Below are 25,946 nucleotides of genomic sequence, written 5' to 3' on the forward strand. Positions count from 1 at the left end.
ACCTGATACAAAGAACTGACTCAAAGGGAAAAAATCCTGATGCTGGGAAAGACTGAGGGCAAGAGGAGAAGGGGGCAGCAGAGGATGAGATGACTAGACAGCATCACCGACTCAATGGACATGAATCTGAGCAAACTCTGGAAGATATCAGAGGACAGAGTAGCCTGGGATGCTGCAGTCCACGGGGTCGCAAAGAATCAGACAGGACTTAGCGACTGAACAACAATAATGCCTTGGCGCATCCTTCTGGTTGCTAGATGGAATGCTGCCCAGTTCATGAATCACCTCACAGAGTCAATTCGATCTTCAGTTTAACTGGGTTACATTTTATTTTTTAATAAGAGAAATCAAATTGTTTGGCTGAATGAGTTCTGCTTTCAGAGACAGAAGAATGCTGTTCAGCGACATCATGGAGGATTTCTTTAGTCCCTTTCCAACTTCTCTCCTGGGGAAAAAACAAAGACAGAAGATATCATCATACTCAGAAAGTCTTCACAATTATAGAGGAACTTTTTTCTGTCTAGTAAAAAAAAAAAGAATCTCACAAAACATGGGATGGGATTATTAGTAAGAGTGTTATCTCAGGGAAGTAGAATCAGATCATCTTTACTTTTGTTCTAGTATTGTTATATAAAAAGATATATAATTAATAATTAGACACTTTTCAACTAGGAAAAATAAAAAACCAGTGGTTTTAAAAATCACATAGAACCCCTTCATACAGCTACCACTATTAACTTTTTCTGGTGTGAACGATAGAGATGATTGCTCTTTTTTCCAGGAGGTCAGGTCATAGTGTACAACTATACCTCCATTTTTTTAAATAAAAGAATTCAGGACAAAAAAGGAAAGTTCATTTTTATCAAATATAAGCTTCCAAAAGATAATACCAGTAACTCAGAAGGACTCCTTAACTTTTAAATATTACCACCCCACCCCCGAAGCCCACCCTTCTCTCTTTTGGGCTTACCTCATTCACAGGAATCAGAATACTGAATTGTTGCCTGTTCATCTGTAAAATTAAATAACATATATCATTATACTGCAGGCTTCATACATTCAGAGAGAAACCACATAAAAGTTATCGGTTTAGGACTCCCTCGTGGTACAGTGGATAAGAAGAATCTGCCTGCCAATGCAGGAGACACGGGTTCAATCCCTGGTCCGGGAAGATCCCACTAAGCCTGTAGGCCACAACTACTGAGCCCGCACTCTACAGCCCAAGCCCCACAAGAAATGAAGCCACCGCAATGAGAAGCCCACACACCACAACAAAGGGTAGCCCCTGCTCGCCGCACCTAGAGAAAGCCCACACACAGTAATGAAGACCCAAGAGAACCAAAAATAAAATAAGTTAATTAAAATAAATAAAATTTAAAAGCTACTGTTTTTAAAAAATCCACTTAGAACAAAAGTTACCACTTTAACCCTTTTCAAAAGATTTCTATAGGTTATGAGCATTTTCAGAATACAGCAAGTTTTCAGTGACTAATATTTGCATGTTTGCAGTAAATTATTCATCTAAGCAAACATATTAAGAATGGTTAGTCCTTAGAGAATTGTACTTTTGGTCTATGGACCACATTGTATAAAATATGTGTAGTTCAGAAGACTTTTTAAAAATAGCATATAACTGAATCAAAATGTGTTAGGAGATTAGATAATGATGTGTGCTTGGCTTGGAAAAGAGTATTTGGAAAATTAAGTGAGAGATCATGAAGAAGGAGGCAGAAATATGTCAGGAGATGCAGGTAAATCTCCGCCCTCACCTGGCAGGTAGTAGTCATAGACTTTGATGGTTGCTGGTTTGAGGTTAGTGACCAACACGTTTTGGCTGATGGTGAAGGTATAGGTCTGAGTTTCCTTCCCAAGCTGTAAGACAGACAAACATCCCATTAAAACAAAAGTGAAAATAACATCTCTGCAACGTGGGGATGGAAAGACTCTTGCTGAAAAAGACACAGATGTAAAGAACAGACTTTTGGACTCTGTGGGAGAAGGCGAGGGTGGGATGATTTGAGAGAATAGCATTGAAACATGTATATTATCATATGTGAAGTAGATTGTCAGTCCAGGTTTGATGCATGAGATAGGGTGCTCAGGGCTGGTGCACTGGGATGACCCTGAGGGATGGGATGGGGAGGGATGTGGGAGGGAGGGTCAGGATGGGGAACACATGTACACCCATGACTGATTAGCCTCCAATTAAAATAAATTTTAAAAAAGGGGGGGAAAAAAAAAAGACTTTTGCTGTCTTCACACAGATTTCCTGAAACCCTTCTACCTCTACTTCTTGCCACTCCCAAAATTGCCTCCTGCTGTCTTTCTGGCTCTTTCTTCTCAGCATCTTACAGTTTCCCGGTCCTTCTGTAAAATAGGTCCACTCTTGTTTCTGGTCTAAGCTATAGCTCCTCTACTAAATTAAGTATAGTGGCCAAAGGAAAAGAAACTTCCATTATCTTTCAACAGCTTTATATACACGATTGGTTTTCTCTCTTCATTCAGCTCTCTGATCCAATGACATCTCCTCAGAGAGGCCTTTCCTGACCACCTGACTTTAAAACAATCACACTGGACTTCTTTGGTCCAGTGGCTAAGATTCTGAGCTCCCAATGCAGGGGGCCTGGGTTTGATTCCCTGGTCAGGGAAATAGGTCCCACGTGCCACAACTAAGAGTTCACATGCCGAAACCAAAGATCCTGTATGCCACGATGAAGTTCAAAGATCCTGAGTGCCACAACTAGACCCAGTGCAGGCAAATAAATAAAATAAAATAAAACAGTCACATCCTGGCTTAGCCCCACCACACTCCTACATAGCACTGATGACTACTAAAACTATTCCTGACTATGTATGTTTATGCATATATATGTATTTTTTAATTTGCATATTGTCTCTCCATTAGAATATCAGCTCCACGAGGGCAGGAGTCATGTGTGTGACTTTTATTGCCACATCTCTATCATGTTGAAGAGTATCTGGTATATGTTGATCACTCAAAAACTGTTTGTTGAATAAATGAACGAATGGGGAGTTCAAGACAATTGTAAAAATTAATGTGATAGAAAAAATAAGATTTATGTTATAAATTTAGACATGAAGTTATAAATGCTGAAGTGGAAGAAATATTCAAAGAGATTTCTTTAGATGTGTTCTGTGTACTTAGTCATTCAGTTCTGTCTGACTCTTCGAGACCTCGTGGACTGTAGACTGCCAGGCTCCTCTGGCCATGGGATTCTCCAGGCAAGAATACTGGAGTGAGTACTGCTGCTGCTGCTAAGTCACTTCAGTTGTGTCCAACTCTGTGCAACCCCATAGACGGCAGCCCACCAGGCTCCTCCGTCCCTGGGATTCTCCAGGCAAGAATACTGGAGTGGGTCGCCATTTCCTCCTCCAATGCATGAAAGTGAAAAGTGAAAGTGAAGTCGCTCAGTTGTGTCTGACTCTGCATGACCCCATGGACTGTAGCCTACCAGGCTCCTCCATCCATGGGATCTTCCAGGCAATAGTACTGGAGTGGGATGCCATTGCCTTCTCCTGGAGTGGGTACAGGGCTTCTAAAAACATGGTCCGGGAATTCTCAGGAATGCCCAAGACTATCTGGCAATCTGAGAGCAGAATTACTTTGGGAATAATACTAAGACATTATTCATTTTTTTCATTCTCATTCTCTTTCACTGTACTAGTGGAAGGGGACTACTTGATGTGTGATGTTTCGACAGATTGAATGCCGAAGCAGACCGGAGAATTTCACTCTCTCCGATTAAGCTAGATATTAAAGTAAAAATGTAAAACAATCTGCAAGTCTCACTAATTTTTTTGTTGTTTCTGGAAATACAATTTTCATGAAATGTTATATTAAAATGTTGTGAGTTTATTACTATTGTTTTTAAATAGCTTAATAAATATTTTAATGTTTTTCTCATTTTTAGTTTCTAATAAGATAAACGTCTAAAAAGATAAGCTATTATCTTTTCTAATAAGATAAATAGATGTAACCCAGGCTATCATCAGCTCTTTGAGATCATTTATGAGTATAGAGGGGTCCTGAAAACACGTCTCTGGAACCACTACTCTCATCAATCATGTAGTTATCATAAAGATTTAAAGCAAATGACTAATATACACCAAAAGAAGGCTGGGATAGCAGACTTAACATCTGATCAGATAGAATCTAAGGCAAAAAAAAATAAAGTGCACATGTGTGTAGAAATCTAAGGCAAAGAAACATACATAGATATATACAATGTGAATGAAGAACAGTATATACTAATAAAAAGGAAACTGAAAAAGATATGTCCATAAAACATACAACCCTAATTATATAATAAAAAAATGTACCAAGAAATGACCGACAGAACAGCATAGCTAAATGGATAAAGGACAAATCAACCACCGTAATTACAAATTTTGACAAATTTTCAAAAACTGATAGATGGAGCAGAAAAAATAAGCAGAGATAACAAAGGCATGAACAACAGAAATAATCATTTTGGACTTTTAGATCTAGATAAAATCCATACCCAAGAGAAAAGAAAGAGAAAGTGATGTCGCTTAGTCATGTTCGATTCTCTGGGACCCCATGGACCGCAGCCTACCAGGCTCCTCCATCCATGGAATTTTCCAAGCAAGAGTACTGCAGTGGGTTGCCATTTCCTTCTTCAGAGGATCTTTCTGACCCCAGAGAAAGGGCCTGGATATTCTTTTGCGGCGCACAATGAACATTTCCAAAAACAGACCACATGCTGCTGCTGCTGCTAAGTCACTTCAGTCGTGTCCGACTCTGTGTGACCCCATAGACGGAAGCCCACCAGGCTCCCCCGTCCCTGGGATTCTCCAGGCAAGAACACTGGAGTGGGTTGCCATTTCCTTCTCCAATGTGTGAAAGTGAAAAGGGAAAGTGAAGTCGCTCAGTCGTGTCCGACCCTTAGCGACCCCACGGACTGCAGCCTACCAGGCTCCTCCATCCATGGGATTTTCTAGGTAAGAGTATTGGAGTGGCTTGCCATTGCCTTCTCTGGACCACATATTAGGTCACAAAAGAAAACTCAATGCATTTAAGAAGCTCACTATCATGGTCTCAGACCAAAGTGCAATAAAATTAGAAATTAGTAGCAAAAAAGTGGCTTTAAATATCCCATGAATTTTCAAAATATTAAAATAAAAAAGTAAGTAAAGAATGCATGTCAAAAATTGTTGGACAAAGAATATACTTAGAGGGAAATTTATAGTTTAAATTAATCAGAAAATGAGAGATTAAAAATAAATTTAGCATTCAATTTAAGAAGTTAGAAAAAAGAATGACAGAAAATATCCTTTCCTCCTGTCTTCAGCCCAAAACAAAGAAGGAGTTCCCTGGTGGTCTGGTGGTTACAACTCAGTGCTTTCACTACATGGGCCCGGGTTCAATCCCTGGTCCAGGAACTAAGATCCCTCAAGCCTTGGGGCCAAAAATAATAATAATTTTTAAAAAGGAAGAAATTAATTAAAGAGCACCAAAACCAAATAATCAAATAACAACAACAGAGAAGAGAAATAAAGCCACAAGTAACTTTTGTTAAATGTGAATAAGATTGCCCTCTGATGATATTGGCAAAGAGAAAAGGGGAGAAGATACACAGAAAAAAGAAATAGTCACAGATATAATCATGATTGGCTTTTAGACCATTAGACCTGATGTCTCGAGTTAGAAGCTGACTGACAAATTTGGCTTGGTACACAGACCATGTGGCCACTGCAGTCTCAGGAATAGTGTTGTGGAAATTAGTATCCCCAGGTTCAACTCCCACCTTGACTCCTGACAAAGAGGTTGAGTTGACAAGCACACCTACTCGATCATTTCAGCCTCAAGTCTCCTTACACAAAAGGAGGAGTGGTATGTGAGACTCAGGGAAGGTGTGTATGAAAGCATCGTTTAAACTTCAGCATCATGATTTCAGGGTTGTTCCTGATACATTAACCAGTATGTGTGTGTGTTCGTCTCTCAGTCATGTCCAACTCTTTGTGATCCCATGGACTATAGCCTGCCAGGCTCCTTTGTCCATGGAATTCTCCAGGCAGGAATGCTGGAGTAGGTTGCCATTCACTTCTTCAAGGGATCGTCCCAATCCAGGGATCAAACTCGGTTCTCCTGCATTGCAGGCAGATTCTTTACCATCTGAGTCACAAGGGAAGCCCCAGAGTTGTTCACTCACCAGAGCTGTTCCAAAAGAAGCTGTACAGGGCTTACTCCAAAGTGGTTGAGAACTTACCCTCCCAGGTTGCTCAGCCTCATGTGTGTGACACTAGTACATGCACGTTAGAAGGGAAGTTGAAAAGACACATAAGCAAGCCAGCTCTTTGGTTCAGTTCCTGACCCCATACCTCTTCCAAGTAGATATTGAGTGTGTCAATTTCAGATTCAACCTTCTTCACCAGTGGTTGCTGGAGAAGCTGAATAAGAAAGGATGGAAAAAAAGAGAGATACTGAGAGCCAGAGCATTTCTTATCCACTAGGGTCATCTTGCAAAGCTCTGCCATGGTTACAAAAGCAATATATGTTTTCCTAATGTGGAAAAGCGTAAGAAGAAAGAACCAAGACAGTAACTGGCTCCATGTCATACTGTTTATGTTCAGTCACTCAGTCGTGTATGACTCTTTGCAATCCCATGGACTGAAGCACGCCAGGTTTCCCTCTCCTTCACCATCTCCAGGAGCTTTCTCAAACTCATGTCCATTGAGTTGACGATGCCATCCAGCCATCTCATCCTCTGTTGCCCTCTTCTCCACCTGCCCTCAATCTCATATACTCGATGCATCTTTGTAGCCCATTTAGAAACTATAATCATGAGTTAGTTGCATGTATAAACCACCATGCCCAACTCACCAGCTTTTTAATGATAATTAAAAGCTATGATCATTAGACCCCCTTCAAAACTAGAAAACAGAAGCAACTTACTAACTTATTGGTGCCCTCCACAGGAAGGAATCCAGAAAGCATCTTGACCTCCACAATAGCCATATTGGAAGAGCTGCGACTCCCCACATAACTGAGGGCAGAAAGAAGCAAACCTGTGTCAGCCCATTGTCTTCCCTCTCAGCACCCTGTGTGTTCACAATACATGTACACACACACACAGACACACGTACACACACACTCCAGCTCAGCCACCCCATCCTAGATGCCCCCCAACCCTTCTCTGCTCTTCTCACCTGGTTTGGATCGTCAGCACCAAGGATCCAAGCGAAGTATGTTGCTGACATTGAGTTTGCCTTGTTTTCACACTAAGACTAAAGGCCTCCACACTTTTCGGAGGGAGGATATTATATCTCAGCACCATCTAGTTGGACAAATCAAAAAACAGTTGGAGAAATCAGAGTTGGGGAGAATTTTAAAGATTGTATGGTTTGAATGACTTTCCTTACAAATAAGATAGAGAAGGTTCTGCTGGAGGTTGAGATACTCTCAGACTCTCCTCCCCAACTCACACCATTCCTGCTGGAGCTCAGCTTTGTTGTCGATGTTTAGTTGCTCAGCTGTGCCTGACTCTGCAACCCCATGGACTGTCGCCCGCCAGGCTTCCCTGTCCGTGGGATTTTCCAGGCAAGAATACTGAAGTGGGTTGCCATTCCCTTCTTCTGGGGATCTTCCTGACCCAGGGATTGAACCTGTGTCTCTTGCATTTCAGGTGGATAGTTTACCACTGAGCCACCTGGGAAGCCCAGAGCTCTGCTTACCTGTGCATAAACACAGCCCTGGCCCGAGGCCTCCAAGGTGTACACCCCAGGGATATGGGGCAACATCTCCTGCTGGAACACCAAACGGTTGGCAGCTTGAACATTGAAGGTGTGCTGGAAATTCTGAGTGGATTTCACTGCCAGGTTGACTTCCTCCGATGGCACGTAGGCAGTGGTGGCATACTTGGCAAGAGCTTGGAGAGCCACCACGGTGTCCTGACAACAATAGACATGTACTTACTATTTCGTGAGCCACTGGAAGTAATTTCCAACATCCCTCAAAACTAGACACCTGATTAGTGTTTGCTAGTATGAATGATACCTCCTCGAAGACTCTAAGACCCACATTCAGCCATGCTGGGAAAGCTCACATAGAAATCACATCTTATCTGCATAGAAAATCACCATCAAGTTATTACCAGACATCATAGGTTGTTAGGCTTAATTTCATATATTCATACTCAGCAATGAAGCCTAGCTTCAGAACAGGCTATTATTAGGAGTGAGTGAATCATTGTTTTGCAGTCTCCTTATTTGGGGAGGAAACAGCAGTAGTTTGATAGCCCTAAAATTGCATGTTCTTCCAAGTTATTTAATTGCATAAAGATCTTCTGTGACACAGGGTATCAGGGGATCCTTGGAAAATCCATCCTTGAAGGACAAGCCTTCTTAGCCATTGTGTGTATGTGTGTTAGTCATTCAGTCATGTCTGACTCTTTGCCATCCCATGGACTCAAGCCTGCTAGGCTCCTCTTGTCCATGAGATTCTCCAGGCAAGAATACTATAGTGTGCTGCCATTCACTTCTTCAGGGGATCTTCATGACCCAGAGATTGAGTCCAGGTCTCCAGCACTGCAGGCAAATTCTTTACCGTCTGAGCCACCTGGGAAGCCCCTTAGCCATTATGCCATGTGACAATCTTTTCATCATCTGGGAATAAGACAGATCCTACTTTGTAGTATATACAACTTTTCCTAGCTTTCCTTCTAGATTGTAAACTTTTTAAAGACTATGTCTTACCAGATTTCCAATACCTGAAATAGAAGAAGGAGGTATGCCCATAAAGTCGTGCCTTTATGCTTACAGACCCCATAACTGGCTTTCCAATTTGTGACTATATTTAGCCATCATTATACATGTCCTCTTTACATGTAAAACATGGATCTTGTGATGTTTCATACTCTACAAAGTAAAACTTAAATACATATAGTACTATTTATGTGCTCACATGACCTAATTTTATGAATCCTATGTCTTTTTCAAACATGATTTTTCTCCCTTGCTGTAGAATGATTAGTCCCCAGAACTAGAGGGCAAGGTTGATCATTTTTCCTCTCTCTCCATGTGGGATCTAATCCTACCTGATAAATGGCAGAAGAACAAGCTATTTACCTGAGTGGAAGAGAAGCCCCCATATGCATTTCGCTGCTTGGTCAACCAAGCCACTATGCTGGTGGCCTTGACTAGCTCCTTTTGGGTCAGGTCGTCTTTGCTAAGCAAGGTCAATAATACATAGGCTGTGAGTTCCACATCTACAGCCTCAGGCTGAGACCAAAGGCTGGCATCTGAAGTCGGAGCAGGTTTCTGGCTCCAGTGAATGGACTCTCCTATGGAGAAAAACAAATGATTAGGAAAGTCTTGGAAGGAAATGACTTTCCCATTTTCACTTTGTAAATGTGTATGCACCAAGTATGCCAAGTTGCTTCAGTCATGTCTGACTCTGTGTGGCCCCATGGACTGCAGCCCACCAGGCTCCTCTGTCCATGGAATTCTCCAGGCAAGAATACTGTAATGGGTTGCCATTTCCTTTTCGAGGGGATCTTCCCCACCCAGGGATCGAACCCGCATCTCCTTCATTGGCAGGTGGATACTTCACCACTGAGCCACCCGGGAAGCCCCAAATCAGAGAAAGTAACAACCAAAAATTAATCATCAGTCAGAAAAAAATATTCCTCAAATTTTCTGACTTATTGACCATAATGTATGTGCAAGAATTTGTGTCTGTGTGCGTGTGCGTACACCCACACATAATTTCCTTGGGTAAAGCTGGGAGCATCAATAAATGCCTCCAGCAATGATAACATATGGGAGAATATGCATAAAAACGCTGAGAAACCACAGAAGAAATGCTACTGAGAGCAAGCAAATAGATGATGAGGTCAAATCCCATCTCTGTGATAGCCACAATGGTAACTTGAAGATAAAGGACAGCAAGTGGAAATGAGGAGTGGAAACTAGAAGTCTTATTAAGTATAAGTTTAGGGACTTCCCTGGTGGTCCAGTTGTTATGAATATACCTTGCAACGCAGGGGACAAAGCTTCAAACCCTTCTCATGGAACTAAGGTCCCACATGCCACAGAACAACTAAGCCCACATTGCAACTAGAGAGTCCATTGAGCCTCAGTGAAAAATCCTGCATACTGCAACTAAGACCCGACACAGTCAAAAAATAAACTTTTAATATAAATATATAAGTTCAGAGATAATAAATACACAGCCCAAAGGAGGCAATCTAAGTGGAAGAACAAAATAAAACATGTGAGCCTACAATGCAAACTAATGAGGAAGAGTCGATCACATTAAGTTGATATATACCTGAGCAGGTATAACTCTGCCCACTGTCTGAGACCCCCATTCCAGGACTGGAGTTGCTTATACACAGGCCAAAAACCTACCCAGAGCCCTAATGAGAGGGCAATGAAACCTGAGATTAAATTTCTGCCTGGAAGTATAATTTTAAATAAAGAGCTAGGTATATAAAATGCATTAATATTTTATTTACAAGATCTGTTAGAATATCTAATTTTTTTTGGCCATGCCACAGGACTTGCAGGATCTTAGGGATCTTAGAGTAGTAAAAGTGCTGAGTCTTAGTCACTGGACCAATAGGGAATTCCCAGAATATTGCAAATTATTTTGAAATAATCCAAAGTTTGAGAAGGACCTCAAGAAATCTCTAAATTCATCTTACCCCATCAGCCTCAGTGGATCTACAGCAAAGAACTGTTAAACTGGGGATTCTCCTATGCCAGTACGTTTTCTGACCAGCTTCTACCATCTATTTTCTCTTCATGTTAAAAATATAATATGCCCTTTGAGGACTTTCAGGGGTTTTCCCACAAAACTCTTAGTAGTGATTTTATGACTTAACTTTTACTAAAATGAATCCTAGAACTGAACTTATGTGGGACTACAGAGACTAGGGAAATTTTTCACATCTTTTCACAATTTCAAAAAAACTGGGACTTCGCTGGGAGTCCATTGGTTGGGACCCAGAGTTTTCACTGTTGTAGACCTGGGTTCAGCCACACGTCATGACAGAAAATAAAAAGGACTTCCCTGGCATCCAAGTGGGTTTGATCCCTGGTCTGGGAAGTTCTTCATACCACGCAGTGTGGCGAAAAACAAAGCAAAATCTAACATGGCCAACATACCTGAGACAATAGCCTGTTGATCTAGTTTTTCAAGAAGAATGTTTCTGATATCCATGTCCCCAGCCAGAGAGAACGTATAAGCAAGGAGGGCCTGTGTGTACAGGTTGGTGGTACAGGAAACGGAACTCTTGAGACACTGCAGCCCCTGACTCACCATTGGGTCCTGAAAAGTAAAGATAAAGAACCGAATTCAGAAGACATTCCTTTAAAAAGTGGAGGTGATAAGGAAGTCACCATACCCTCTTTTGAGTTTTAAAGGCTCTCAGTTCTCAGTTCAGTCACTCAGCCATGTCTGACTCTTTGCGACCCCATAAACTGCAGCACGCCAGCCCTCCCTGTCCATCACCAACTCCCAGAGTCCACCCAAACCCATGTCCATTGAGTCGGTGATGCCATCCAACCATCTCATCCTCTGTCGTCCCCTTCTCCTCCTGCCCTCAATCTTTCCCAGCATCAGGGTCTTTTCAAATGAGTCAGCTCTTCGCATCAGGTGGCCAAAGTATTGAAGTCTCAGCTTCAATACCAGTCTTTCCAATAAATACCCAGGACTGATCTCCTTTAGGATGGACTGGTTGGATCTCCTTATACTCCAAGGAACTCTCAAGGGTCTTCTCCAACACCACAGTTTAAAAGCATCGATTCTTTGGCACTCAGCATTCTTTATAGTCCAACTCTCACATCCATACATGACCACTGGAAAAACCATAGCCTTGACTAGATGGACCTTTGTTGACAAGGTAATGTCTCTTCTTTTTAATATGCTGTCTAAGTTGGTCATAACTTTCCTTCCAAGGAGTAAGTGTCTTTTAATTTCATGGCTGCAATCAGCATCTGCAGTGATTTTGGAGCCCCCCAAAATAAAGTCTGACACTGTTTCCACTGTTTCCCCATCTATTTCCCATGAAGTGATGGGACCAGATGCCATGATCTTAGTTTTCTGAATGTTGAGCTTTAAGCCAACTTTATCACTCTCCTCTTTCACTTTCATCAAGAGGCTCTTTAGTTCTTCTTTACTTTCTGCCATAAGGGTGGTGTCATCTGCATATCTGAGGTTATTGATATTTCTCCCAGCAATCTTGATTCCAGCTTATGCGTCTTCCAGCCCATCATTTCTCATGATGTACTCTGCATATAAGTTAAATAAGCAGGGTGACAATACACAGCCTTGACATACTCCTTTTCCTATTTGGAACCAGTCTGTTGTTCCATGTCCAGTTCTAACTGTTGCTTCCTGACCTGCATACAGATTTCTCAAGAGGCAGGTCAGGTGGTCTGGTATTCCCATCTCTTTCAGAATTTTCCAGAGTTTATTGTAATCCACACCGTCAAAGGCTTTGGCATAGTCAATAAAGCAGAAGTAGATGTTTTTCTGGAACTCTCTTGCTTTCTCCATGATCCAGTGGATGTTGGCAATTTGATCTCTGGTGCCTCTGCCTTTTCTAAAACCAGCTTGAACATCTGCAAGTTCACGGTTCACGTATTGATGAAGCCTGGCTTGGAGAACTTTAAGCATGACTTTACTAGTGTGTGAGATGATTGCAATTGTGCAGTAGTTTGAGCATTCTTTGGCATTGGAATGAAAACTGACCTTTTCCAGTCCTGTGGCCACTGCTGAGTTTTCCAAATTTGCTGGCCTATTGAGTGCAGCACTTTCACAGCATCATCTTTGAGGATTTGAAAGAGCTCAACTGGAATTCCATCACCTCCACTAGCTTTGTTCATAGTGATGCTCTCTAAGGCCCACTTGACTTCACATTCCAGGATGTCTGGCTCTAGGTGAGTGATCACGCCATCGGTGATTATCTTGGTCATGAAGATCTTTTTTGTACAGTTCTTCTGTGTATTCTTGCCACCTCTTCTTAATACCTTCTGCTTCTGTTAGGTCCCTACCATTTCTGTCCTTTATTGTCTGGAGAGGGACAAAACTAGGTAACTTTCTCTAGAAATAGGCATGATCCAGAGAATGTCAAGGGGAGGAGCTAGAGAAACTCACGTCTGTGGTCTTGCCCATCTCCAACAATGCAGCCGTGATGTAGGCAGTCAAGGAGACCTCGTCGTCAACTCCACCCTGGAGGGAGACAGGGAAACAGGAAGTCAAGGCAGCAGCCAGCATGTGCAAGAACTGTGTGCAAACTACAAACTACAAAAAAGGTAGTATTCATCTGAACAGATGAATTAGCAGATGCAGGGAACGGACATGTGGACACAGGGGAGGGGGAAGGGTGGGATGAATCAGGAGAGAAGCGTTGATATATAATACACTCCGTTCTGTTCCGTCACTCAGTCGTGTCCGACTCTTTGCGACCCTGTGGACTGTAGCCTACCAGGCTTCTCCGTCCGTGGGATTCTCCAGGCAAGAATACTGGAGTGGGTTACCGTTTCCTTCTCCAGGGGATCTTCCCGACCCAGGGATCGAACCCGGGTCTCCTGCATTAGTTTGTGTAAAATACACAGCTAGTGGGAAGCTGCTGTATAGCACAGGGAGCTCAGCTCAGTGCTCTGTGATGACCTAGAGGGGTGAGATGGGGGTGGGAGGGGTTGGAAGGAGGTAGAAGGAAGGCTCAAGAGGGAGGGGGACATATGTACCTAATTCACACTGTTGTACAGCAAAAGCTAACACAACACTGTAAAGCAATTATCTTCCAATTAAAACAAATTTTTTATTTATTATTGTTTTTTACCTGAAGGATAATTGCTTAACAATATTGTGTTAGTTTCTGCCATACATCAACATGAATCTGTCATAGGTATGCATATGTTCCCTCCCTCTTGAACCTCTCTCCCACCTCCCACCCCATTCCACTCCTCAATTTTTGAATTAAGAAAATAAAAAAAGTGCTCCTTTCTACAGGCTGACTGGACCTCAAGACTCCAGGACAGTGGGTGGGGGTGGGGAGGAGGACTCGAGGGACTTCAATGATGCACAGCTTCCAACAGTGACCTTCAAGTAACCTTAAAGAAGTAACATGAGGTCTTCAGCTCTGAGTGGGTATTTAGGAAACCCAAGAGAAGGGGTTAGGAAGCATAAGAGTTTGTTTTTTTTTTTTAAAGAAGGGAGTGGGGGATAAGAAAATTTCTTATTCTCAGATTTTTACTAAATCTGAGCCTTCCCCAGATGAATGTTCCCCTCAAGTAGCACAAAGCCCAGCCTCTTCTCCAAGAGACATTAGGTGACACCTGTCCTTGATTAATGACTTTCACAGAAGAATATTAGTCTTTTCTTTAAAAAAATTATGTAATCTAAGTTAAGATCTTTGTTCAATAGATAAAAGAACAAACACTTAAAAAGGTGAAATAGTTTGTTCGAGAATACACAACTAACAAGCTGAAGGGCTGGGATTTGAGTCCAAGGAATTTAAGTCCAGAGCTCCCGCTAAGGACCAAATCACCAAACTTGACAAGACAAATGATGTGTTTCTTGACAGACTGGCCAGCTCTGGTAAGTCAGGAGGAGGATAAACCTCTAGAATCTTGTTCTAGTCACACCCAGGCTTGTACTATATACATGGGGGACACTGCAAAGACCTGGCATAAGGAATACTAATGAATCATACAGAGATTTTGTTTTCAACACTCAAGATTTTTAATCCAGGGCCTGGAATAGCAATAATGATTCATCCAGGAAACTTGGTTCAGTCTTTCTTTCACTGGGTCTGTTCTGAATTGAACAAGAGCTGCTCACACCCCAGCACCTCACCCTGTGTTGGGAGGGGTCAGGCAGTGCAGTGAACGGAGGTGAGCAATGCCCCTGGAGTCCAGCTGCTGGGGTTCAAATGACAGTCCTGCGCCCACAAACAATCACTTCGGGCACTTTACTTAACCCCTGCACCTAGTTTCTTCATCTGTAAAAAGGAATTAAAAATGGCATGCCAGGACTTGTGTGTGCGTGCTCAGTTGCTTCAGTCGTGTCCATCACTTTGTGACTCTATGGACTATGCCCCGCCAGGTTCCTCTGTCCATGAGATTCTCTAGACACGAATACTAGAGTGGGTTGCCATGCTCTCCAGGGGATCTTCCTGATTCAGGAATCAAACTCACATCTCCTGCGTCCCAGGTGGATTATTTACCCACTGAGCCACCTGGGAAGCCCCATGCTAGGACTTAGCGTATTGATTTGTTGTAAACATTAAATGGGCTTCCCAGGTGGTTCAGTGGTAAAGAATCTTCCTGCCAAAATAGGAGATGCAAGAGACATGGGTTCGATCCCTGGGTCAGAAAGATCCCCTGGTAAAGGAAATGGCAATCCATGTGAAATCCCATGGATAGAGAAGCCTGGCAGGGTTGCAGTCCATGGGGTCGTAAAGAGTCAGACACGACTAAGCAACTAAATAACAACAAACATTAAACATCAAATAAACGGAGTACGTAGTGCCTGGCAGAGAGTAGACCCCCTTACAATAAACACTGGGCTGGGGACTTCCCTGGTGGTCCAGTGGTTAAGTATCTGTCTTCCAATGCAGTGGACATGAGTTTGATCCCTGGTTGGGTAACTAAGATCCCACATAACCTGGGGCAACTAAGCCTGTGCATAGCGACTACTGAGCCTGTGCTGAACCAAAAATCCAGCCCAGCCAAAATAAACAAATAATTATTTTTCTCAAATAGCAAAATTATTTTAAAAAGGAAAAAAAAAGGCACTGGGCTGCCTCAGAATCCCCACCAGAGCAAATGGCTTTGCTTCAGACTTAGGGAGTTAGTAAAATGCTCAGAGGCCTTCTAGTCCAATGGTCCTCAAACTTTAGCAAGTATTTGAATCACGGAGAGGGCTACGTTAAAATTCAAATGCTGGCCCACATCCCCCAGAGTTCCTATGACCAGGTCTGGGGTGAGAGCTGGAATTAGCATTTCAAACAAGTTCTCCGGTGGTGCCCATACTGCTGATCCTGGGGACCGCACTTTGAGAACCATGTCCTAGCACATATTCTCATTTTACAGACATGGAAGCTCAGGCTCAGACTGGCTAAGAATATTGACCAAGGTCACCCTTTAGCCAGGCCAGAGACCTAAAGAACCAGCCTTGGGCCAGCACTCTCTTGATTCTGTGCAATCAGAGGCCAAGTTCTTCTCAGGGACTCCAGGCTCCTGGGCAGGGCCGTACCTTCATAGCTGTGTGAAGGAGCTTCCCCACGTTGTCGTAGCAGCCACTGGACAGCTGGTTTCCTGCCATCCATTCAAGAGCATCCTGGATGTTCTTGTCGTCAATGAAGATGAATTGCCGAGCCTGGCCAAAGCATTTGGTGACAAAGGCTGTCAGCCTATATGGGTAAAGAGGGAAATGTACATTAAGGCAGATTTCTAGGTAAGGGTTCAATGAGTTAAGTCAATTCAGTCGTGTCCGACTCTTTGCCACCCCATGGACTACAGCCCACCAGCCCACCATGTCCATGGGATTTTCCAGGCAAGAATACTGGAGTGGGTTGCCATTTCCTCCTCCAGGGTGTGCGATAGTTCTATAGTTTGTTCTGGTGTGTGGTTCCAGAAGAGGAGTTAAGGAAACATAATGCCATAGGAAGCCTGGAAAAGAAAGGCCTTACTTGGCCTTCATGGGGACAAGAACTGGTAGGTGCAAGGTCAGGGAGAAGGGTAAGGGGTTTGACCATACATGAGGCTGAAATAAATAGTATTAAAGTGGTAGAGGAGGACTTCCCTGGTGGTACAGCAGATAAGAATCTGCCTGCCAATGCAGGGGACACAGGTTCCATCCCTGATCCGGGAAGATTCCATATGTCACAGTGCAACTAAGGCCCATGTACCACAACTGCTGAGCCCACACCTAGAGCCTGTGCTTCACAAGAGAAACCCACACACCAAAACTAGAGAGAGCCCACACACCGAAACTAGAGAGAGCCCACAGAGCAACAAAAACCCAACACGGCCATAAATTTAAAAATTAAATTTATTTTATTTTATTATTTTTTTTAATTAAATTTATTTTAAAAGTATGTTTAAGTAGAAGATAGAAAGCAAGAATGGGGAGAAGGGGAGAGTAGAGGAATAATTCCAGAGGGTTCCAGAATTATGCTCTGGGGAACAGAACTCCCTGGGAACTGGGCAACATTACCATGTGTTTCCATTTCCATCTTGCTCCCCAAAGGCACTGTAGGAGCCGTTACTGTGTTTGTACGTCAGTTCCCTCTGGTACCCTGGGAAGCCAGATGTGGTTTTAGAGGATAGCAACAACTTCAAATAACACTCCCATGGCTTGCAAGGATGAGGGGCACTTCAGACACCAAACCTCCCTGTGTCTTAACAACCCAACCATAGGCCCCAAAGCAAGTGTCCAAGAAGAAAGGGTGAGCCAACTCACCCAGCTTCAGGAATCCCACTGCTCGAGACCAGATTTCCTCCGTCAGCAGATCTGCCTTCTCCAGGTACTGAAGGACATAAATAATGGGTGCAAACAAGACCATATTCTGCTCCCCACAGCCACTTGGCATCTGTACCAGGTTGTCCAGGTTCTGCAGGGCTGTGCCCATGATGTCTCCTGGGGTCCAAAAGGAGAGGAAGAGAAGGTGGTGGGAGAAGCAGGGACCCTGAAAAGTTATCATTCAACGAATACGTGTGTGCCAAGTCACTTCAGTCACGTCTGACTCTTTGAGAACCCATGGACTGTAGCCCACCAGGCTCCTCTGTTCACGGGATTTTCCAGGCAAGAATACTGGAGTGGATTGCCATGACCTCTTCTAGGGGATCTTCCCTACCCAAGGATGGAGCCCACATCTCTTATGTCTCCAGCATTGGCAGGCGAGTTCTTTACCACTAGCACCACTTGAGAAGCCCTCCAACGAACACATATTACTTATCATTTTGTAAGTCCTTACTCTGTGACCCCAGGGACAACAGTCTCCACCTCTAAGAGCCCACAGTCAGTGGGGCAAGCAATTATAATACACTGCAGCTCTTTTGTTTTGGCTTTTTTTCTTTCTTTTTTTTGGCTATGCTTTGGTTGTGGCATGTGGGCTTGTTGCCCAGAGACATGTTGGATTTTAGTTCCCTGACCAGGGACTGAGCCCACATTCCCTGATACCTCAGTTGGTAAAGAATCCACCTGCAATGCAGGAGATCCCGGTTCGATTCCTGGGTCAGGAAGATCCCCTGGAGAAGGGAGAGGTTACCCACTCCAGTATTCTCGGGCTTTCCTTGTGGTTCAGCTGGTAAAGAATCTGCCTACAATTCAGGAGACCTGGGTTCCATCCCTGGGTTGGGAAGATACCCTGGAGAAGGGAAAGGCCAGTATTCTGACCTGATTGTATAGTCCATGGGGTCACAAAGGGTCAGACATGGCTGAGAGACTTTCACGTTTCACTTTCCCTGCATTGAAGGTGGATTCTTACCCACTGGACCACCAGGGAAGTCCCACAATTCTTTTTTTTTAATATTAATATTTACTTATTTATTTGTCTGCTCTGGGTCTCAGTTGCAGCATTCAGGATCTTTAGTTGCAGCATGTGAACTTTTAGTTACAGCATGTGGGATCTAGTTCCCTGACCAGGGATCAAACTTGGGCCCCCTACATTGGGACCTCTGAGTCTTGGCTGCTGGACCACCAGGGAAGTCCCTACATCACTATTTTAATTTATTTTAAGCAATTATAATAATATTAGGTATGTACAAGGTACTGGAGTACACAGACAGGTCCATAGGCCACCTGAAGGAGAGCAAGGCTTTAGAACGCTGATGAGGGATGTAACAAAACTTGCAGTACTTAGTCTCTAAGCACCTCCACTGTATATAACTACACCACCCTTCGAATCACCACGTCTCACTCAGACACACACATCCTCCTGGCACGCTTTTCCATGTTAAATTTTCCAACCCCTCCATATACTTCACAAGCCAGGAAGCCTGATGAAAGTGATTCATGAACATCTTCATTTCAGTCATTGAGCTCAATTTGAATGTATAAATATGTCCTCAATGTCAACTGCAAGAACTGCTCTAAGAACAAAAATGAAGAAGACATGGCCCTTGGGACTTCCCTGGTGGTCCAGTGGTTAAGAATCCGCCTGCCATTGAAACACATACATTACCATATGTAAAACAGAGAGCTAGTGGGAAGTTGATTTATAACACAAGGAGCTCAAGCAGGTGCTCTGACAATCTAGAGCGGTGGGATGGGAGGGAGGGGACATATGTTTAAGAGGGAGGGGACATATGTCTAGTTATGACTGATTCACATTTTGTATGGCAGAAACCAACACAATGTTGTAAGGCAATTATCCCCCAATTAAAAATAATAATAAAAAAAGAATCCACCTTTTTTCCCAATGTGGGGAATTGATCCCCCTGATCTGGGAAGATTCCACATGCCACAGGGCAGCTAAGACCACACACCACAACTACTGAAGCCTGGGCACCCTAGAGCCCGTGCTCCGCAACAAGAGAACCCACCAGATAGATACTGTGCTGAGAATTTTACATTATATTTAATCTTTACACCAATCCTGAAGGTAGGTTATTATCCCTGTCTTACAGAAGGGAAAAGAGGGACCAAAATCGTTCACTGACTTATCCAAAGTCACATGGCTATTAAATGGCATAACCGAGATCCTAAACCAGTTTGATACAATTTTCAAGCTCATGTTGCTCCCTCTCCTTGCCCAAAGAAGTGGCATACCCTTTTAAACATGGTTGAATCTTTTCAAAATTATATTCAAATGGATAAAGTTCTTATTTTTAAATGGTTACCACATTATTTTTAAATGGTTACATTTTATCTCCCCTCTACCCAATTTATAGACCTAAAACACTTGATGAGCTTTAACTTCCTCTTGCCCCGTCTCTTTTCTGTTTTTTGTCTTTGTTTCTCTATGTTTCGGGTCCTGGCTTGCGGCATGTGGGATTCTAGTTCCCTGGTCAGGAATCAAACCCAGGCCCCCTCAGTGGATGCATGTTGTCTTAACTGCTGGAGCACTGGGGAAGTCCCTCATTTCTGCTTTTAACTGGGTATACGTCTATATAATCCCATCCGCACTGCATAGGCTGTATGTGCCCCGTTTGTAAAATAAGCTCTTCTTCCTTTGTCTCTTCTAGTCTGCCACACCTTCCTTCAGGTAGGTCCATAGGCTTCAACTCACACACCTTGAGAGCTGCTGGCCCCACTTTTTCCTTTTTGAGCCAAGAACCTCTGGTTGCTTACCCAGAACAGTGACATAAGCCTTGGCTGAATCAGGAACAACATCCTCAGGGACCTCCAGGGAGATGGATTCTGAAGCCACTTTTCCTGTGAGGGGCAGAGAAAGGGTAAAACACTAGAAAGGTGGAAGTAGTGGGGCTTCTTGAGCCTAAACCATAGAACAACTTGCCTTCACTCAGGGTTTCCTGTAACCACTGCTTTCTGTGGGTTGGAGGTAGATTTTTTTATTCATAGCGGTCTTTGCTAAAAATAAATTCCAGCCGGCACCATGCTGTGCTGTATGATTTCTCTTCTTTTCCTGCCTCTCTGCTAGTTGGCTCCCCGGGGAATGGCACCCCTAGACTCTCTATTTTTTTCCTGTCCTGTAGATTCCTCCTTTTGCCTAAGAAAATCTGTTGCTAAGGGAATTCTCACATCAACCCCTCTCTGTTTTCACCCACCTTTTGGGCACAGCAGTGAGCTGTGTGTCTTCTCCACAAGGACTCCTTCCGGCTGACAGGAAAAGAGACAAGGATGGGTGAGAACAACTAGAAGAGTATCAGGGCAGGTGGCCCTGGAAGGAAAGGGAAGGGAAGGGAAATGGGAAGAAGAGGCCCTGCTTGTGCCCCGCCGGCTTCGCTCACAACTGGAGAGAACAGAGTCTCTCTTTGACATTCAGAAGGACTCCTTTTCAACCAGGAAGGGGCCTCTCAGTAAGATTCTTTCTGGGCTAGAGCTAAAGACAAGTTTGGGACACTTCTAGGAGACAGGACAGACAATGGAATTCATGGGGACGTGACGCAGCTAATGCTGACATCAGGGATTTTCATAGGAGAAACTAACATTCATTGAGTGTCTCCAAAGTCCCAAGTACCAGAGGTGTGGGAGGGAGGAGTAGGAGGTAGGCGATACATGTATACATACAGCTGATCCATGTTGCTGTACAGCAGAAACTAACACAATGTTGTAAAGCAATTATACTCCAATTTTTTTTTAAAGATAACGTTCCTTCTTAATCTTATAAGGGGTCACATGACCCACTATGATGACCCTTATATCCAGATTATGTAAATTGTCAATAATGTATCATTTGATATACAGTCTTCTGTCTCAAAGAAAACTCATGCAACTGTGCCTTGACTTCCAAAGTGCAGGACAGTTCTCAGGGCTTTCTGAGAAGCTCTCCCAGGGTATAATCCTGCAATCTGGCTAGAATAAAATTTTCTATTTCTTTCTTAAAAAAAAAAAAAGGTACAGGTGCTGTATTAGACACTTTCATAGGCCATCGGTATGGGTTTAGCAAGTATCTAAGAGCAGAAATGGCTCAGGGAAGGATAAAGGTGAGCTACCTGATGGCAGCTGGACTTAGAATGCTGCAACAGACTCACTGATGTGGTCGGACACATGCTGAACGTCCCTGGCTTGGTAGTTGCTTTGCCTCTGAAGCTAGACCTGCAGAAAACTCACCTTGACCAGAACGGGTTTGATGAGTGTGTCACTCCCACCCTTTAGGGGAACAAACACCTTCTGGCCCCCACAGAGTTCATTGCTGTCCAGAATCTTTGTGCTGATAGTGAAGTTTACATGACCTGAGAAGAAAGAGGGGGAAAGGAAGATATTGGCCCCATTGGCACAGGTACCAATGAGGTCTCTTCCCCACTACACTGTTGCTTCTTAAACTTGATGCATGCAAGTCACCTGTAGCTCTGGTTTGTTACAGTAAGAGCTCTGCGTCAGTGGATCTGGGGTGGGGCCCACAGTCTGCAGTTCCAACAAGCTTCCAGGAATCACTGTTGCTGGTATAGTGTGGTATGCTATCTCAAAGGGGCCCTGACAACCCCTGCATCTGTCATTTACACTGCTCTGTCATCTTCTCCCCTTGCTTGTGGGCTAGACTTAGTGATTTGCTTCTAAAGAAGAAGATAGAGCAGAAGCAGTGAGATGTCACTTCTGAGATTAGTTATAAAAACGACTGCAGGGACTTCCTTGGTGATCCAATGGGTGTGAATCCACCTTCCAGTGCGGGAGACGTGGGTTCAATCCCTGGTTGGAGAACTCAGTTCCCACATGCTGCAGAGCAACTTAGTCCACAAGCTGCAATGAAGACCCAGCACAGCCAGAAAAAAAAAGACTGTAGCTTTGTCTTGGGTTCCCTTTTCCCCTTGAGCCACTCACTGTGGAGGAAGCCAGTTGCCACGTCAGGAGGCAGCCCGGTGGGAAGAGTCACAGGTTAGGAAACAGAGGGAGGCCACCAACCAACACCTAAGGCCAAGAACTGCAGCCTTCAGTCTAACAGCCCACGAGGATCAGAGATACCGGAATGACCGCAGACATAAGTTCTCTCCTGGGCAAATCTTTGGAGGAGAACACAGCCCTGGCTGAACTTCATGAGAGGCTTTGGGCAAGAGGCACTCAGCTAAACCATACCAATCACTGACCTACAGAAACTGTGATCATAAATGTTCTTTAAGGTTGCTAAATTTTAGGGTAATTTATTTGTTAAGCAGCAGTAGATCACTAATTCATCCAAAGATCACAATTGGAGTTGCAAGGATTTAATCTGAGAGCAAATAACATCTGAAAGGATTATTGTGGTGATTGCTCATGTGTGTGTGTGTGCCCACATGTGCATATGACCAGTCAACTCTTTGGGATCCCGTGGACTATAGCCCACCAGGCTCCTCTGTCCATGGAATTTTTCAGGCAAGAATCCTAGAGTGGGTTGCCATTTCCTTCTCCAGGAGATCTTCCTAACCCAGGGATAGAACTTGGGTCTCTTATGTCTCCTGCACTGGCAGGCAGATTCTTTACCACTTCACCATGAGGAAAGCCCATATTGTGATGATTAAATGAGTTAATTCACATAACACAGTTAGGATAATGCCTGGACCATAGTTAGTGTCTGACTAGAAACATGAAACTATATCCCTTGTCCTGGCATAAATATATTTTTTAAAATATTTATTTATTTGGTTGTACTGGGTCTTAGTTGCCGCACCTGGGGTCTTTGATCTTCTTTGTTGTGACAGGCAGGACACATGGGATATTTTTTTAGCTGTGGAATGTGAACTCTTAGCTCCAGCATGTGGGATCTAGCTCCCGGACCAGGGATTGAACTTGGTCATTGGGAGTGTGAAGCCTTACCCACTGGACCACCAGGGAAGTCCTTGGTGTATATTTTAAAAGATTGCTCTTTCACACTTGAAATAGTCTGATGTGGATAATTTGGAGTCATCTATCAAAGAATATTTGCTCATTTATTTATAACCTAGACTTAAGAGGGAGAAAAATAGAGGCAAATATACAGAAGAGGAAAGGGAAAACAAAGCAAATGTAGTAGAGGAAAGTGTAGCATTCCTGACCTCTGTGCTCTCCTTGCCTACCTGCTAGGTCCTGCTCTTACCCAGTTTGACAGCTGTGATGTTCCAGTGATAGGATTTTGCTTCGTCAGCACACAGACAGGTGGAGGCCTGAGGGTCTGTCTGTGATTCCACCCGGTACTCCTCTGACTTAGCCAGGTTAGTCTGAACCTGAAGAGGATATTTGAAAGATAAAGGATATGAGTATTACTTCCCTGGTGGTCCAGCGATTAAGAATCCGCCTTCCAATGCAGCAGATACGGGTTCGATCGCTAGTCTGGGAAGATCCCACGTGCTGAGGGGCCACTAAGCTCATGCACCACAAACCAGTGCTCTAGAGCCCAGGAGCCACACCCACAGAGCCCACATGCTGCAACTACTAAAGCCCGCATGGAGCCTGTGCTCCGAAACAAGAGAGGCCACCACAATAAGCTCGCGTACCATAATGAAGAGTAGCCCCCACTCACTGCAACTCGAGAAAGCCTCCCAGAGAGAGCCCAAGTGGCAACAAAGACCCAGCACAGCCAAAATAAATCAATTAACTAAAATAAGTTTTAAAAAATAATAAAGGATTTGAGTAAAGCAGACAATGCACAGAAGGTTAGGAAGACGGGAGGGCCAAGACACCGATGTGTCGTCTTTTTCTCTGGGGAGATGGGTATGCCTCCAGTGGAGGGGCTGATACCTGCTTCCTGCATCCCCAGCTCTTACCCTGATGCACTTCTTCAGGTAATTGAAGATGGTGGCAGTCAGACGGAAGGATTCACCACGGACCACTGAGTAAGGGAGCGTCAGATCCACAAAGAATGGCTTGAAGGCAGTCACTCCAACAGTGGGCGAGAGGCCAAAGCCCTTGGACTGGGAGGTGCAGAAAGTCATGGCCTTCCATGTGGTGATGGTGTCAGGAACCGTGACATGGACAGACTCCTCCCCCGAGTAGCTGTGAGGGCACAAGAATTCAGCTACAAATTCGCCTGCTAAAGTGACTATTTTGCTGCTCTTGTGCATGGCGGGGGTTGTGGGGGAAGCAACTGGACTGGAGGCCTAAGAGAATCTCAGACTGTGAGTCTTCAGGTGAGGCTGTACAAGTGTGGGAAAAGCATGTGTCTGAGGATTGGGGGAGGCGGGATGTGTGTAAATGTATCTGTAAGACAGCCCAGTGCCCTCCGAATCTGTGAGAATACTCATCCTTATGGTTTGTCAGAACAAGCAGGAAAGGAGTGAGCACAAACTAAACTAACATCAAGTGTGCCTTTCTGTTGGTGCGGCCCTGCCCTGTCTGCACTGCACAATCTGAAGATGTGTGGATTTGTTTTGAATGATTGTATACAATTGTTTAAGAATCCAGGGAAAAAAAAACATTCTCATATTCCCATTAAACCTTCTTGGCTTGAGACATCTATGTATTCTTGCCACCTCTGCTTAATCTCTTCTGCTTCTGTTAGCTCCTTGTTCTCTCTGTCCTTTATCGAACCCATCTTTGCATGAAATGTTCCCTTGGTATCTCCAATTTTCTTGAAGTGATCTCTAGTCTTTGCCATTCTATTGCTTTCCTCCATTTCTTTGCATTGTTCACTTAAGAAGGCTTTCTTATCTTTCCTTGCTATTCTCTGGCTTGAGACTTAGGTTCATTAGAAATTATCTGAGTCTGGGATTTCCCTGGTGGTCCACTGGCTGAGAGTCTAGCTCGCAATGCAGGTAGTCTGGGTTCAATTCCCAGTCAGGGAACTAGATCCCACATGTTGCAACTAAAGGGCCCACATGCCACAACCAAGACCCAGTACAGTCAAATTAATTAATTTTTAAAAATTATCTGAGTCTGGGTTCTCTCCTGACTCCACACTGTATATATATAATCGTGTTATACCTTTGCGGTATCACTTACCCAACAGGAAACAGATCCCACAGCCAAGTCTCTGGGAAGTACTGGCGAACCTGAGAATCTTCCGGCTGAACTGATGGAGCTGGCTTGAAAGCCACTGGACGAACATCATTCGCTGCTAAGGAGACCAGGAATAAGGGGAAAAGCAGAAAACTTATGTCACGCGATAAGTCAAAGTAGAGGGTCTACTGGCAAGACGTTCAGAGGGAAGCAGACAACATGCAAGTCATAGATGAGGGGGAGGGACCAGTGAGGAATTGATGGGTCATGAGGCTGTTGGGGAAAGTGACAGACAGGGCCATCTGGCCAGAGAATAAACAGATAAGGACTTCAGGCTTCAAAAGCCCTCCCCATAGAAAGAGAGTGAAATCCTCGGGGAAACTGCCTGCATCTGTAACCCACAATCCATTATCATCCTGGCTAGAGGCTCAGGGCAGGA

At 43.9% G+C, this 25,946-nt stretch overlaps 1 protein-coding gene across 1 annotated transcript in view; it reads right to left on the minus strand.

Moving 5' to 3' along the window:
* Window positions 1-311: 311 nt before the first annotated feature.
* The window catches only part of LOC129537007 (alpha-2-macroglobulin-like protein 1), a 47,292-nt gene continuing 21,657 nt past the window's right edge, over window positions 312-25,946 (minus strand). The window contains exons 17-35 of the mRNA XM_055396268.2: window positions 25,511-25,625; window positions 24,337-24,565; window positions 23,670-23,796; window positions 21,734-21,855; window positions 20,728-20,779; window positions 20,291-20,374; window positions 17,459-17,635; window positions 17,213-17,294; window positions 16,250-16,406; window positions 13,145-13,219; window positions 11,152-11,314; window positions 9,109-9,323; window positions 7,717-7,932; window positions 7,192-7,319; window positions 6,938-7,028; window positions 6,364-6,432; window positions 1,770-1,872; window positions 971-1,012; window positions 312-445 (exon numbers count right to left, since the gene is read on the minus strand). Coding sequence (XP_055252243.2) covers window positions 972-1,012; window positions 1,770-1,872; window positions 6,364-6,432; window positions 6,938-7,028; window positions 7,192-7,319; window positions 7,717-7,932; window positions 9,109-9,323; window positions 11,152-11,314; window positions 13,145-13,219; window positions 16,250-16,406; window positions 17,213-17,294; window positions 17,459-17,635; window positions 20,291-20,374; window positions 20,728-20,779; window positions 21,734-21,855; window positions 23,670-23,796; window positions 24,337-24,565; window positions 25,511-25,625 — 2,246 coding nt within the window. The 3' untranslated portion in view covers window positions 312-445; window position 971. The remainder of the gene's footprint in view (window positions 446-970; window positions 1,013-1,769; window positions 1,873-6,363; window positions 6,433-6,937; window positions 7,029-7,191; window positions 7,320-7,716; window positions 7,933-9,108; window positions 9,324-11,151; window positions 11,315-13,144; window positions 13,220-16,249; window positions 16,407-17,212; window positions 17,295-17,458; window positions 17,636-20,290; window positions 20,375-20,727; window positions 20,780-21,733; window positions 21,856-23,669; window positions 23,797-24,336; window positions 24,566-25,510; window positions 25,626-25,946) is intronic.

The sequence above is a fragment of the Moschus berezovskii genome, chromosome 6 (genome assembly GCF_049115385.1).
Source record: "Moschus berezovskii isolate FMDL1 chromosome 6, NW_MosBer_1.0, whole genome shotgun sequence".
Lineage (NCBI taxonomy): Eukaryota > Metazoa > Chordata > Mammalia > Artiodactyla > Moschidae > Moschus > Moschus berezovskii.